General features: G+C 33.7%; 1 protein-coding gene across 6 annotated transcripts in view; it reads left to right on the forward strand.

The window, feature by feature from the left end:
* The window catches only part of VPS13A (vacuolar protein sorting 13 homolog A), a 94,563-nt gene that overhangs the window by 8,121 nt on the left and 72,671 nt on the right, over positions 1-13,771 (forward strand). For all 6 annotated transcript variants that reach the window (XR_014880653.1, XR_014880652.1, XR_014880651.1 and 3 more), the window contains exons 4-17: positions 385-480; positions 758-859; positions 1,397-1,506; positions 1,780-1,839; positions 3,008-3,067; positions 3,295-3,375; positions 3,989-4,046; positions 6,669-6,796; positions 6,999-7,105; positions 7,411-7,582; positions 7,945-8,007; positions 10,894-11,029; positions 11,731-11,825; positions 12,613-12,755. Coding sequence is in view for 3 of the 6 variants with exons in the window: in XM_085214165.1 (XP_085070291.1) it covers positions 385-480; positions 758-859; positions 1,397-1,506; positions 1,780-1,839; positions 3,008-3,067; positions 3,295-3,375; positions 3,989-4,046; positions 6,669-6,796; positions 6,999-7,105; positions 7,411-7,582; positions 7,945-8,007; positions 10,894-11,029; positions 11,731-11,825; positions 12,613-12,755 (1,411 nt within the window). In the remaining 3 variants the exon portion in view is untranslated. The remainder of the gene's footprint in view (positions 1-384; positions 481-757; positions 860-1,396; positions 1,507-1,779; positions 1,840-3,007; positions 3,068-3,294; positions 3,376-3,988; positions 4,047-6,668; positions 6,797-6,998; positions 7,106-7,410; positions 7,583-7,944; positions 8,008-10,893; positions 11,030-11,730; positions 11,826-12,612; positions 12,756-13,771) is intronic.

Raw genomic sequence — 13,771 nt, forward strand, 5'->3', positions numbered from 1 at the left:
GAAAATAGATATGTTTTAAAAGTTCTGGTTTTGGCAGTGTTTTGCTGACTGATAATATATGAGTTGTTCTCTTTTGTGTGTGTGTGAGGGTGCTGTAAGTGAATTTGGAAGAAATCCAGTCTGTTGTGAAGAGTGAATATAATTCAGGGGAATTAGGAGAGGGACTTCAGACTTAAGTGTTTAGCTCATGCAGAAAACTTGCTGAATGTTCATCTGCATGCTCCTTAAGACAGACAACCCAAAGGAAATCCACCTCAGATACACTGGTTTTTATGTTCAATGAAGTAATTGTTTAGAGCTTTTGCAGTTAATGTCAGTTATCTTTTTAATAATTTCTTTCTGGTCATCTGTATATGACTGTATGTTTTTCTTTTGTGTTTGTAGGTCAACTTAACCTACAGATTCCATGGCAAAACCTTTATACTCAACCTGTTGAGGCAGTTCTTGATGGAGTTTATTTGCTTATTGTGCCCACAGCCAGTAAGTTAATATAGAGAAGAAAATGTGAAAATGTGTGGATGGGATTTCAGAAGTCTCTGTAGTTGGTTGATGTTGATTTCATGAGCTTTATTTCTGCTAGATACTCCAACCAAATCAAACTAGGTAAATGCCAGTGGAGAGTTCTTCAGCAGTTTAGATTCAGACAACTAATTTTTTGTTGTTGAGTTATTAACAAAATATGAGAAAAATTGCTTTTGTAAAAGTATCCAAAACCATAAAGTTTTCTGTATCTCACCTGTTAATATTGTGCATTTAGGCATAAAATATGATGCTGAAAAAGAGGCCAAGCAGCTCATGGAGGCAAGGCAAAGGGAATTGCAAAGGATAGAGGAAGCAAAGCAGAAAATAGCTGAGCAAGGTAAGAGTGAGAACAGCTAATTAAAGTGTTGCTATTTTTATTTTTTAATTCAAAAATATGTTGAATTTCTCACTATTCTAGGTATTTTGTTTTGTCCTGATATTTAAACTGAAGTTAGAGATCTTTATTTTCATATAGAAAGGTATGTGCCTGCAGGTTTGTCCTACATAGTATTTAACTTAGCTGTTGAATATTTTGTATTGAAATAGTGTTCATCTTTGGAAAACAGGTACTGTCTTGAAATTTGAGTGTGTAGGTGGCATCAATACTGCAAAATGTTCATCCTGAAAGTATGAGATAGTTGTCATCTCATATTTAAATGCTTTTGAATCACCTGCATCATATCATAGGCTGAGGATATAAATGTTACAGGTCATATTGAGAGAGAACGTTTTTAAGAAATGAGAGTACAGAGTAATAGAAAATTTAAGTACCTGTCAAATGAATTTTATCATCCTACTTTTTATTCTGGTTTAGATATAAACATTCTTAAATGTGAACAGAATATTAAATTCTTTTTTTTTTTTTTTTAATTAGATAAAGTGAAAGAAGAGAAACAAGACACTTTTGTAGAAAAACTAGTCACGCAGGTCATCAAAAATCTTCAAATGAAGATTTCCAACATCCACGTTCGCTATGAGGATGATGTAAGTTATTTTGTCTATCATAAGGGGATGTGAACAACTATATTAAATAATGAACTTGCCTGATTTTTTTTTTTTCCCCTGTTATTTTGTATGTTGACAGATTCCTATTAAAGGTTTTAAAGTTTCACGGTCTTAAAGTAAAAAATGAAAACTGATAAAAAGCTTGTACCAAGGCATGAAGACATACGTGTGTGTATTTACTGTCTGCTTATTTCCAAATCTAAATGTTAAGCACAAGATAATCTTCTTTTGGTATTTCCCTCACTTTATTAGATCACAAATCGAAGTAACCCCTTGTCATTTGGGATTTCACTTCAGAACCTAAGTTTGCAGGTAATTTTATTTTTCATCTGAAAAGCATGTTGATGCATACATTGAGGTGACACATATCATATAGGTTATGTTGGTTTATAAGTTAAGTTTTTCTATCTGGTAACATATTATCTAATGGAAGAATTCTTCTAATCATGGGCTAAGCACAATGGTATTTGTTTCAAAACTATTTGGTTTATCAAATCAAGCACAAATATCAGAGTGGGGATATTGCCATTAAAGATAAAATGCTGGCTTTTAAAAAAATCTCTGGGAGGAAATTTTTATTCTGTCTTTGCAATTTGTGATTGCAAGGAATCAGTCTTTGATAAATATGTACTATTCATAATCTATGAGTGTTTTATTGAAATTGACATGAGCCGCAAAGAAGGAGGAAAAAAAAGTGATATCTTGTTTCAAATTGTAGTTCAGTTCTTTAATTTACAAGCTGCAGTTTTTGGTGCGGATAGTAATTATTTTGGACTGTATACATTCATTCTGGAAGTGGAGCTAGTAGAAGCAATATGCTGAATAGCTCTGACTTTGTAGCTTTTACTATATAACTAGTAATTGTAAAGAAATTTTGGTATTTAATAAAGAAAAATGGTATTTAAGTATCATTCTACTTTCTTGAATTAATTAGTTATTCTTTTTTTTTCTAGCAGATTCAAGAAACAGAAATAGCTCTTTTCTAACCTCTTCCCACAAACAATTTTGTATGATGAACCAAAACTGGTACTCTTATTACATCACTTTTGAAGTGCTTGTCATGTTGGTCTTAAGAGTGAATAGTAGCAGATAGAATTTCTGTTGGGCTTGAACTAAGCTGCTACTTCTGGAATTGCAGAATAATTCCAGTCCCTTTTTTCCTCCTTTGAAAATGCTTACCTATAAATAATACTAATGTAAAGAAAAACTGTTTGCAAGGCTGGAATCTTTAGGTTCCTATGTGCAGTGTGCCAATCACTGCATATATACATATATGAGTTTTCTCAGTAAGGAAGTCCGATGAAGCTTCTGATTAAGAAAGTCACAGCTTGGTAGTTCAAAATCAGAAGATAGTGTTGCTCCACTTTCAGAGGGTTTAATTATGATGATCATCCTGTTTGTTCTACTTATTTGTTTCAGTGATTATAAAATGCTGGGATTTAGTAAACAGCAGAAAAACTATCATTACTTTTCATTTCAGACCTCAGATAAGAATTGGAATCCATGTTTACATGATGAATCTGCCAAGTTGTTCTACAAGGTACAGTATAATCTAAATGCCAAAGAAAGAACTAGTGCAGTACAGACTAGCTATGAATTTGAATTTATTCTACAGTAAGAAGATACAACTGTGTAGACTTTGAAATACAAAAATGTGCAATGTGCAGTGAACAGTCTGAATATTCTTATTAATCCAGAGTTTGTGAAATACAAATTAAATTTAAAACTTTTAGATTTATTAGTATTTATATTCTGTTGTTTTTTCAGTTTGTACGACTGGATAACCTTTTTGCTTACTGGAATGTGAAATCTGAGATGTTCTATCACTATGGCTATAATGAATCATTGGTAAGTAAAGAATGACTTAAATTGTCTGCTAGTGTAGTTCATACTGTGAAGAAGTGAGCATGTTTCCCTTTCTGTTCTACTCTTATTTATGCCAGTATCTTCAAGAAATGTCTTGATAGTAATTGACGCAACAGGGAAAATACTAAGCTTTAAGCTTTTTATGTGATGGAAATCCAACAGCCATCTGAGAATCTTTGGGGAAAAAAAAGTCCTTCGTTGATTAGAGAAATATTCACAAGAGGTGGTCATTTCACTTCTCAGTGATTTAGTAGCTAAAAACAGTAGTCCTCTAATATATCTATTTAGTTATGTTTAAAAATGGATGCTTATTTCAATTTGAATTGTCTTTTGGAGGAATTAGCTGAAATATATCAAAATGTCAATCTCTTTTATTTTTAAAACTTTTATAATGTAATAGAATTTTGACTCTTTTTTCTTTTTCCTTTTTTCTTTTTCCTTTTTCTCTTTTTCCTTTTTTCTTTTTCTTCTTTTTTCTTTTTTCTTTTTTTTTCTTTCTTTTTTCTTTTTCTTTCTTTTTTTTTTTTTCCTTTTTTTCCTTTTTTTTTTTTTTTTTTTTCTTTTTTTTTTTTTTTTTCTTTTTACTCCATTATAGGTTAGCTTGAAACAGGGAGTTGCCTGCTGTAATGTGATTCCAGTTGGTTATGATTTTGGTAAGTGCTATGTGAAGTGTTACAGGTTGAAATAAAATAATATGCATAGTTCAGTTTTATTTTTAGCACTTCTTGGAGGTTGCTGCTTTTTTATTCAATGAGTGTATTGATCTTTTGTAGGAAGAACTGTATGCATACTGTACCATATTTGTGCCCTTAAAAAGGTTTTGATTAAAGTCAAGAGTTTCTCTAATCCAGTGTAATCAGTCCTCATTCACATCCATTGATAATTCTTTATTTTAAGAATTAATAATGTGTGCATCTTGTAAGTTATGTTAATCAGGAGTGGTTTGAATAATTTATGGTTTTGAGATTGCTTCATGGTTTTGAGGTAACTTACTTTATGGGAAATGTTCTTTTTTTTTTTTTTTTGTTAAGGTGAAAATGGTACCTACAAAACTCTGAAGCATCAGTTTTTTGTTTTCTTTAGTGTTACTCTATCATAAGTTGCACTGTTTTCATTGTTGCTTAATTTACAAACATCTCATTGGTTCCATTCAAACATGGTAGTTGTGTACTTTTCATACTTCATTTTTATTTCTCATGTGCTTATTTAATAAGTCTTTACAAAATAGAATGGCTTTTGAAATGGCCTTATGTAGAGCAAGTAGTTCATAGTAAAGAGGGCTAAAAAAGGCAGCATTATTTTATTTACAGAAGGAGGAAGCTTTTTGGGTCTGTCAAAATTCATCTGCTCCACAATACTATTTAGTAGTTTATTCTGTTTTCTAATCTATGATTTTCAGTTGCTATCTTGGACTCTCTTTACAAGAAAGCAAGTGTAAATATAATCTGTTATTTAATCCTTACACAGAAGTTCAAAAGGATTAAATGAAAAATTCCAAGATTTGGGATTTACATTCTTAAAAGTCGTCAGTACCCACAAAAACACAGATATTTTAAGCTTTATATCATGCCAGTGTTCAGTGGCATATGGGCGTCCTGGTGGATGACAGGTTGGCCATGAGCCAGCAGTGTGCCCTTGTGGCCATAAAGGCCAATGGCATTCTGGGGTGCATTAAAAAGAGCGTGTCCAGCAGGTCGAGGGAGGTGATCCTCCCCCTCTACTCTGCCCTGGTAAGGCCTCATCTGGAGTACTGTGTCCAGTTCTGGGCTCCCCAGTACAAAAAAGACAGGGATCTCTTGGAAAGAGTCCAGCAGAGGGCCACAAAAATGGTGAAGGGCCTGGAGCATCTCCCCTATGAAGAAAGGCTAAGTGAACTGGGTCTGTTTAGCCTTGAGAAAAGACAACTGAGAGGGGACCTGATCCAGGTTTATAAATATCTGAGGTGTGGCGGCCATAGTGGTGAGGCCAGTCTCTTTTCAGTGGTACGTGGAGACAGGACGAGGGGAAACGGACATAAGCTGCAGCATAGGAAGTTTCGCACAAATGTGCGTAAGAACTTCTTCACGGTGAGGGTGACGGAGCACTGGAACAGGCTGCCCAGGGAGGTTGTGGAGTCTCCTTCTCTGGAGATGTTCAAGTCTCACCTGGACACCTACCTGTGCGACCTGGTGTAGGGAACCTGCTTTGGCAGGGGTTGGTCTCGATGATCTCTGGAGGTCCCTTCCAACCCCTACAATTCTGTGATTCTGTGAAAATTCTGACTGTTGCAAAGCAACTCTACGCTGAGACCTTGAGAAGAAGGTAGTAAGTAAAAAGTTGTCTTCTGTCATTTGATCTGTAAATGCAAGTGTAGTACCAGCAGATGGAAAGGAGGGAAAAATAAATATATCAAACTGAATACAAGGAGAAAATTAATACAATATTTACTACAAAATATGTAGAATAAAACTAAACTTCACAAAGAATAATGAGCTTAAAGTGAAACCAAGCTAAATAGGTGTAAACACTGCTTCATCTTGCAAAGATGTTTTCCACACTTATGTACTTATCAGTGGATTTAGAATATTTTTTATGTAGATGTATCAGTATTTCTAATAGTAAAGGGAATTTCATTTTATAAGGATATGAATTACATGATTTCAAGCAATATTGTTGCATCATTTTCCTGAAATAGATGGAAAAACCAAACCAAACATAGCTTATGAAGGCTCTAGTGAATGCTTGATATTGCCAAACTGAGGAATAACATCTATTTTCTGAGTTAATTTTAATGCGTGATGTGCTTTGCTTTACTGAGCATTCACATTGATATTTTTTTTCCTATGGTTACTTGGGTTTTGATTTAGAAATGTAGAATATTTATTTATTTTTTTATTAGTGTGAGTGTAACTTATCAAGGAGTCTAATGTATCAGTAACATAACATGCGCACGTGCGCGCGCACACACACACACACACACAACCAACCAACCAACCAACCAAGAAAAACAACAAAGAATTGTACTTATACTACATTTTGGCAACTCTGTGTTAAAGTATAGTCATTAAACCAAAATGATTTATGGGTCATATCATCAGAATGAAACTGGAAAACTGAGTATAGCTTATACTGCATTTTTAGCTGCATTGATCAAGTTTTCATGTTCTGAAGTCAAGCTTTTTCCAAGAAATGATCTACTGTAACTTGAACTGATAGGTATTACATATTATTTATGGGAATCTTAAAGAATTCATGTCCTTTTTATTTTTTTCCTTTTATCAACATGTGTGTTTCAGTATTCCGTCCAATTTCTGCTGAGGCCAAGCTTCTTATGAATCCTCGATCTGACATTGATTTCTCAACTCCAAAAATGGATCTAGATATAAATATAAAGGACGTAGCTGTTGAATTCAATAAGCCACAGGTATTTATTTATTTATTTTAAAAATTACATACAGTAGTGAAAAGGTTAGTATGTAATTTTATAATAAACATAAAACAATGTTTCTTAGTGTTGCTTTTCTTTGCAAATTGTCCTGTCTTTAAGGAAATAGAAATGGTTTACATTGTTTGCAGAAAAACAGTTAACACTCAAGTTGGATATTTTTTGTTTTTTGATCTTTTAGTACTTCAGTGTCATGGAACTTCTTGAATCTATTGATATGATGACTCGAAATTTGCCGTATAGGAAGTACAGGCCTGATGTTCCATTGCACAACAATGCCAAGATATGGTAGGCCTCCTCATGCTTGGAAAACAATTTGTTAGTCATTTACTCATTTGAAACATAAATCCAGTTATAATTTCCTATTTAAGAATGCTAGAATTCACGTCCTCCTAAAACTAATTACTCTTTTTTTTTTGTTTGCTTTATTTTTTTTAAATACTCATATTTAATCACCTGTTGAACCAAAGTGTAGTATTAAACAAGGGATTTTACCTTTTTACAACTAGTTGTAATAAGTGGGTATCTGCATAGCTTTAGTCATCTTTTCAGTAAGCCAATAGAAATGTAAGCTACACGTCATTTGTCCTTAGGTGGAAATACGTTATTTATGGCATCCTTGAAGTAAATGTTCAACGTAAGCTCCAAATGTGGTCGTGGGAACATATTCGGCATCATAGGAATCAAGTGAAGAACTACAAGGAGTTGTATAGAACAAAGATAATATCAAAAAAGCCTAATGAAGAAATCTTAAAATCTTTGGAGGTCAGCCATTTTCTACTAACAGCTTCATTTTAATGTTTTTTTGAAGTAAATGCGTTATGATTTGTAAGTACTGATTTGGAATATAACTTCAACTTCAGCAACTTGACTTGCAACTTCATCAGTAGTTTTCTTTGTGAGTAGTATTAATAAACATATGAGGTCACTTGAAATTACTAATTGCACTGAAAAAAAACATAAACTGATGTGCCTTTTTTCCTTCAGCTTCATTTTGCTTTTTGAACTTGAGCAAATTACTTGAGCTCTCTGGAAAGAGTAGTTTGTTGTCACTTTCTCTAAGACTGTGAGCAGTGAAATCTTACCAAATCAAACTGTCTAAAAGTAATTTCTCTCCTCTCTTTTAGGAATTTGAAAAGGTCCTGGATATTTTTAACATCACGCTTGCAAGGCAACAAGCAGAAGTTGAGGTAAAATTTCATCATTTAATCAAGTTGAAGAACATCAACAATATAAGATTGTGTGTATATATTAGGCAGATGCATTTTAGTTCTGATGTTTGAATTATGCTCATACAGTCTTTTATTCTACTTATGTTTCACATTTGTTGTTATTATGCATAGTTTCAGCCTCTAATTAAGCAGAAATTAGTTTCATATGTAGTTTCTTTAGAATCTGCAGTTTTTCTGAAATCTGCAAAAGGGTCTTTCTTCATTCATAATCATTGTGACTAGAAACAGAACATGAAGTTCAGAGTGGTTGATAATTAAAATTCACTTACTGCAGTCATTTGTTGTTACAATACTTGATTGAGACATTTGAAATTTTTGTTTTGTAGAGTATTTGAAGTGCAGTGTGAATGCAATTGTAGCAGTAATAATGTATTGATAAAACCAAACTCAGAGCAGGAATCTATAAATGTGTTTCTTTTTCCTTACAATTGTTTGTACGTAAATCAATTACAAATTAACAGAAGAAGACATGTTCATATTCCTCCTCTTCAGTTGTTTCGCTGGAGTTCTTTTCCTTAGCAGTTTTTACTTTATTTCTCATTTAATTTTGTCTTTTTTATTATTATTATTTATTTATTTATTTTAATCTTGTGCCATGGAGTTACTCTTGGTTTTATTTCTTTCCTCCCAGCTCTAGTGAGGTGAGGAAGATCCTGGAGAATTTCTAGTCTTGTACTTCCTTTTTCCCTTCTGACTTATAGTTGTGCTGGAGAAAATAAGCATGAAATTAATTCTTACAGAAGGTTATGTCATACCACACTCCTATAATGATCATGTTCCAGTCCTTAGTTTTAAGACAAGTTTCTGTAGTGCTTAGGTGAAGGTTGCAAGAAAATTATTTTTATTTCTTTGTATCTTAAGCCATGCATTTGATAGTGTTGAAGAAGTATCTTGAAAGACAATATAGAATAGTTCAGTTGGAAGGAATCTTCAATGATCCTCTAGACCAATGCATAAGTAACTTTCTGGAGTAATTTCCAAGTACTAAATATCAGGTTACAATGATTTTAAGTTGTGTCCTACCTCTGTTTCTCTGCCAGAAGCCTTCTGTAATTATTACCAGGTAATAATAATACCTCACGAAACAGTCCCAAAAAGGATATTGCAAGAGCATAGTCTACTACTAGATTTGTATTGTTGACGGGTAGCTTTAAGTCTACCAGGAACTTAAAGGAATGTCCTTTAAGTGTAGGCTGAGTAAAGCTAGATAAAAATTCCTATTATTTGTTAAGCTTTCATGTTTCTTTTTTCTTTTTTTTTTTTTTTTTTTTCTTCAGGATATCTTAATTGAATTTCAAGGGTTTGCATTTTTTCAGACTTTGAACTCAAGCTCCCAGGAAGTTACAATTTTTGAACCATCTGATCTCCTTGTACCTTTGTAGCAATAACTTGCTATTCTAAACCTTCACCTACTTTTTAATCTTCATCACTGTGCCCTCCATAACAAAACTCAACTTCAGTAAGCCAAGCATCAACTCCTACTATCAGATAGCTTGATAAACTTTTATCCCTTCAATCTGGAGAAAATTTATAGATGATTCCCTGAACTCAGAGTAGACGCTGACGCTCTTTTTTCTCTCCATTTCTTTTAATGTACCTTCTTTTAATCAGAAAATGTACCTTGCGAAGTAATCCTTCTGTAGACTGCATTGATTTCTAGGCCTCTGCAAATGAAGCAAAGGAAAAGGGCAGCAGGATTTTTTCAGAAAGAGTGAACTTTCTATCATGCAAAATTTATTTTGTATCTTTGCACAACTACGGTTTTCCTTGATTCTGCTTATAGCCTTTCTTACGTTGGTCTGTGGTGCCAGCTGCAGCTTCAGACTTGTCAAGAATGGCAGTTGTCCTCCAACTCATAATTCTTAGTGTCTTACAAACCTCTTATCTTGGAGGTTTGACAGCTCTATTTTAAAGTTTTGTGCATTTTTTTTTTTTTTCCAAAAAATCACTTGTTTTCTAAAAATGCTTGATAATTTGACATCCTTTATAAAAAGAACATTAGATGATTTTTCAAAGTTTTTGAGAACGTGTGTTCTTTAGCTGACGTTCTGCATCATTTGTCTGTTACTTTGGGTATCATATTCAGTAAGATATCTTTAAAGTCAAGGCTTATCTTGTAGCTTATGCCTGCTACAGTTGTATCAGTTATGAAAATACTTGGTTTATGTCTGCTACATGTTTGAGAACTCCTCTGTTGTTTATGTTGCATGATGTGCACTTACCATCACATATGCCAAACTTTATGTAGTCAAGTCTGGATATAGGTTTCACTTTCCCTGAGAACCCAGTGTTGAAGTCATGACTGGCATCTCATGGTATGTGTCCTAGCTGTTGAAATAATGCGACTAGAAGAAAGGAGGATCTGTTGTAGCTCTACATATCAGATCCAGGAATGATTTCCTATATTTCTTGAAGTAAATATCTTATTACTCAAATAACATTGGATTTTTTTTCAGATCTTTGTTGAAATTAAAAAAAAAAAAAAAAAAAAAAAAGAATTAAAATGTGACCTGTGTGGTTACTTCATAGCTAATGTGTGTATTTTTAATGACTCTTTTTATTGTTTCTATGCAGAACAGAACATGAAGTTGTGGAGTTGTTGTTGTTTTGTTTTGTTTTGTTTTGTTTTGTTTTGTAGGTTTTTTTTGTTTGTTTCTCATCTTTTGGAGGAGGGAGTGAGGAGGTGAGGAGTAAGAGCTAGCTGGAAAATATACATTAAAAACCTTTGTTGTCTTAAAATTGGTTAAATTTTGCTTATTCTGTTTGTTGATAAAAGTAGTTGATTGTTATTCAACTGAGAAGAAAGAAGCATGAAGATAATTACTATGTATTTGTTCATTTCAGGCCACTAAATCTGGATGCAAAATATACAAACCAGGAACAAAACAAGATGATGAAAATTCTGGTGGCTGGTTTAGTTGGATATGGGGCTGGTCACGTGAAGATAAGGATGAACAGAAACAAGAAGTAAAGACTTCAAGTATGTGCATTTATTGGTGTTTTTTCCTATTATTGAGACTTAGTTATTAGAATAAGAGGCCCTTAAAAGCAAAATTTTAGATTTTTTTTAATGGTTAGCATTTACATTTTCCTTTAGACTTTTTTTTTTTTTTTAATATCACATCAGAAATGCATGTTCTAGGGGTATCTTACAATTCTTTCTGTAGGACTTCCTGAGCTGTCCTTTATTTCTGCTTTCTTCTTTCCCAGTTTTAGCAGTTGTCTGCACAGTGTAGTGTGTATGGGGATTTGAAGAAAGTGCTAGGAAAACAGTATCAGTTATTGGAATGTAAGCAATTTTACTTCCATTATTTTTGTAATCTTGCTTTTTCATGCAGTGCTTTAGAGTATGACTGACTAAAATATGAAGGCATCTAGTAAATGTTCTAGAACACAGAAATTATGCCAAAAAACATGTTTTCATTGTTAGCAAGCTAGGAAATAAAGTAGTTAAGAACAAATGTATAACCTTGTTTTAAAGCACAATGTTTTTCAAATTTAAGACTGCTTATTTTTTTTTGCTTTTAATCCTTTTCCTCAAAAGTGTATCTTAGAATGGCCTATGTTGATAGGGACCTTAAAAATCATCTAGTTCCAGCACTGCCATGGACTGGGTACCACATAGCAGTATTTGCATATTAAAGATACTTATACTGTGCTTAATCTATTATAATGCATCAGGTCTTGGAGGTCTTATGACGAGTGAAGAGAAAGCTAAACTATATGCAGCAATTGGATATAGTGAAACGGCTGTGGACCCAACACTTCCAAAATCAGTAAGTCGCAAATTATTATGTCATAAAACAATTAGTAATTTGATACTAGATCTAAAAGTGGTAGAGAATTGCTCTTAAAATTACATTTATTCAAAGTATTTGAGTAATGTCATGTTGCTTTTAAATTTTATTACTGTTACCTTTGCATGGAACAGAAGAACACCCTTAATTTTAAGAGAGTGATTGAAGTGCTTACTTTGAATATTCTGGAAAAGTTCCAAATGAAATGCTGTCTAATTAAAGTAGAATTAACTCACATAAATAGCACATTGTTCAAATTACAAAATATTTTGTATATTATCTTAAAATACTTAGAAACTTTTAAGGAAAGGGGATTAACTTCTTCAGTGGACTCTTACATTAATGAAGATAGATGGAGTAGATGAGTAGATAATGTATGAGATGATGGAAGAAACATAGTAGAGAAGAACAGCATCTTTAAACCGTTCAAAGTAGTCTTAAGCCATCTTCTTGTTAGATACCTTGCACAGTACAGTGAACTGCCTTCCAGCTTCGTCAAAAGCCCTCTTTCTCAAAATGTATTGCAGGCATATGCATTGAAGTCATAGAATTGCAAGCATAGTCTACGTTTATTCTATCCTTCTTCATCTTCATAGTGGCTGTTCGGGAATTACTTTTGTACTGTAGTGGTGCAGGCTGATTATAGCACTGGAAAAGTAGTTTAGAATGTTATTTTGGGTGTTCAGCTCTTCATAAACTGTATTGAAATTTATATGCGTATTTTATCATTGACTGTTATTATTTATTGCTTTTTCCGCTCATCTAGTATGAAGCCATGAAATTGTCTGTAAATTTAAAAAGCATGTCAGCATCAATAAGAGAAAACAACCAAACTCCCGAGTTGTTAAAATTTTCTTTAAATGAATTGAGTACAATATTTACGCAACGACCTGGTGCACAAGCAATAAGGTAAGCTTTCTCTTATCAAGCTGGTTTTACTTCTTGTGCAGTGCTGATGATGGCTAGTAGGCATTTTAAGACTCTATAACTTTTTTAATTTCTCTTTTTCATTTTTACTTGTGCAGTTTGGGACCAGCATCATCCTGCAAACAGTGGACAAAGTGAATAGTTTTGTTTTTCAAAATTAACTTCTGTGTCTTCAGAACTTGTGCCAATACAGATTTTCATCTTTGTTTTCCCAGTCCATTGTTGTTATATACAAGAAGTCCTATTTCCTTTTCTTTCTTTGATAAGTATCTCACTTGCTCCTTTTGAAACTTAATCTGAACAAAATTAGAACTGCTTATGTGGAGGCATACTACCTTGCTAATTTTATATTCTCTAGGGTCACCTATTTGGTGGATGAAGGGAAGGCAGTGGATGTGTTCTTTCTGGATTTCAGTTAGACCTTTGATATTGTTCCTCAGAGCATTCTTCTTGACAGATTATCCAACTGTAAGATAAACATTTATATTTAGCTGTGTGATGAACTGCCTTGTGGTAGAGCTTAGAGTTGTAGTAAATGGGGCTACATCTGGCTGGTTTATGGTAACCAGTGGTGTTCCTTAGTGCTCAGTTCTAGGGTCAATCTTGTTCAATATTTTTAACAGTGATGAGAATGGACTGGAGTCCATCCTTGGCAAGTCTGCTGATGATACTGATCTGAGAGGTGCTCTTGACTTCCTAAAGGGATGAGAGGCCTTGCAGAAGGAGCTAGATAGACTGGGACACTTGGCAATCAGCAGTGCATGAAGTTCAATTCAGGAAAATGCCTGAGTGACGTACTTGGGATGAAGTAATGCCACAGATGGAGATTGGAAGATGAGAGACTGAAGAACAGCCTTTCAGAAAGGGGTCTGGAAATGCTGTTGAGAGCGGGCTCAGTGCTCCCTGGCAGCTACCAGGGCAAACTGTATTTTAGGATGCCTTACACAAAGCATAGCCAACCAGTCAGAAAAGGTGATTCTCCTGCTACATTTAGTGTT

Source organism: Meleagris gallopavo, chromosome Z (assembly GCF_905368555.1).
Source record: "Meleagris gallopavo chromosome Z, MGAL_WU_HG_1.1, whole genome shotgun sequence".
Taxonomy (NCBI): Eukaryota; Metazoa; Chordata; class Aves; order Galliformes; family Phasianidae; genus Meleagris; species Meleagris gallopavo.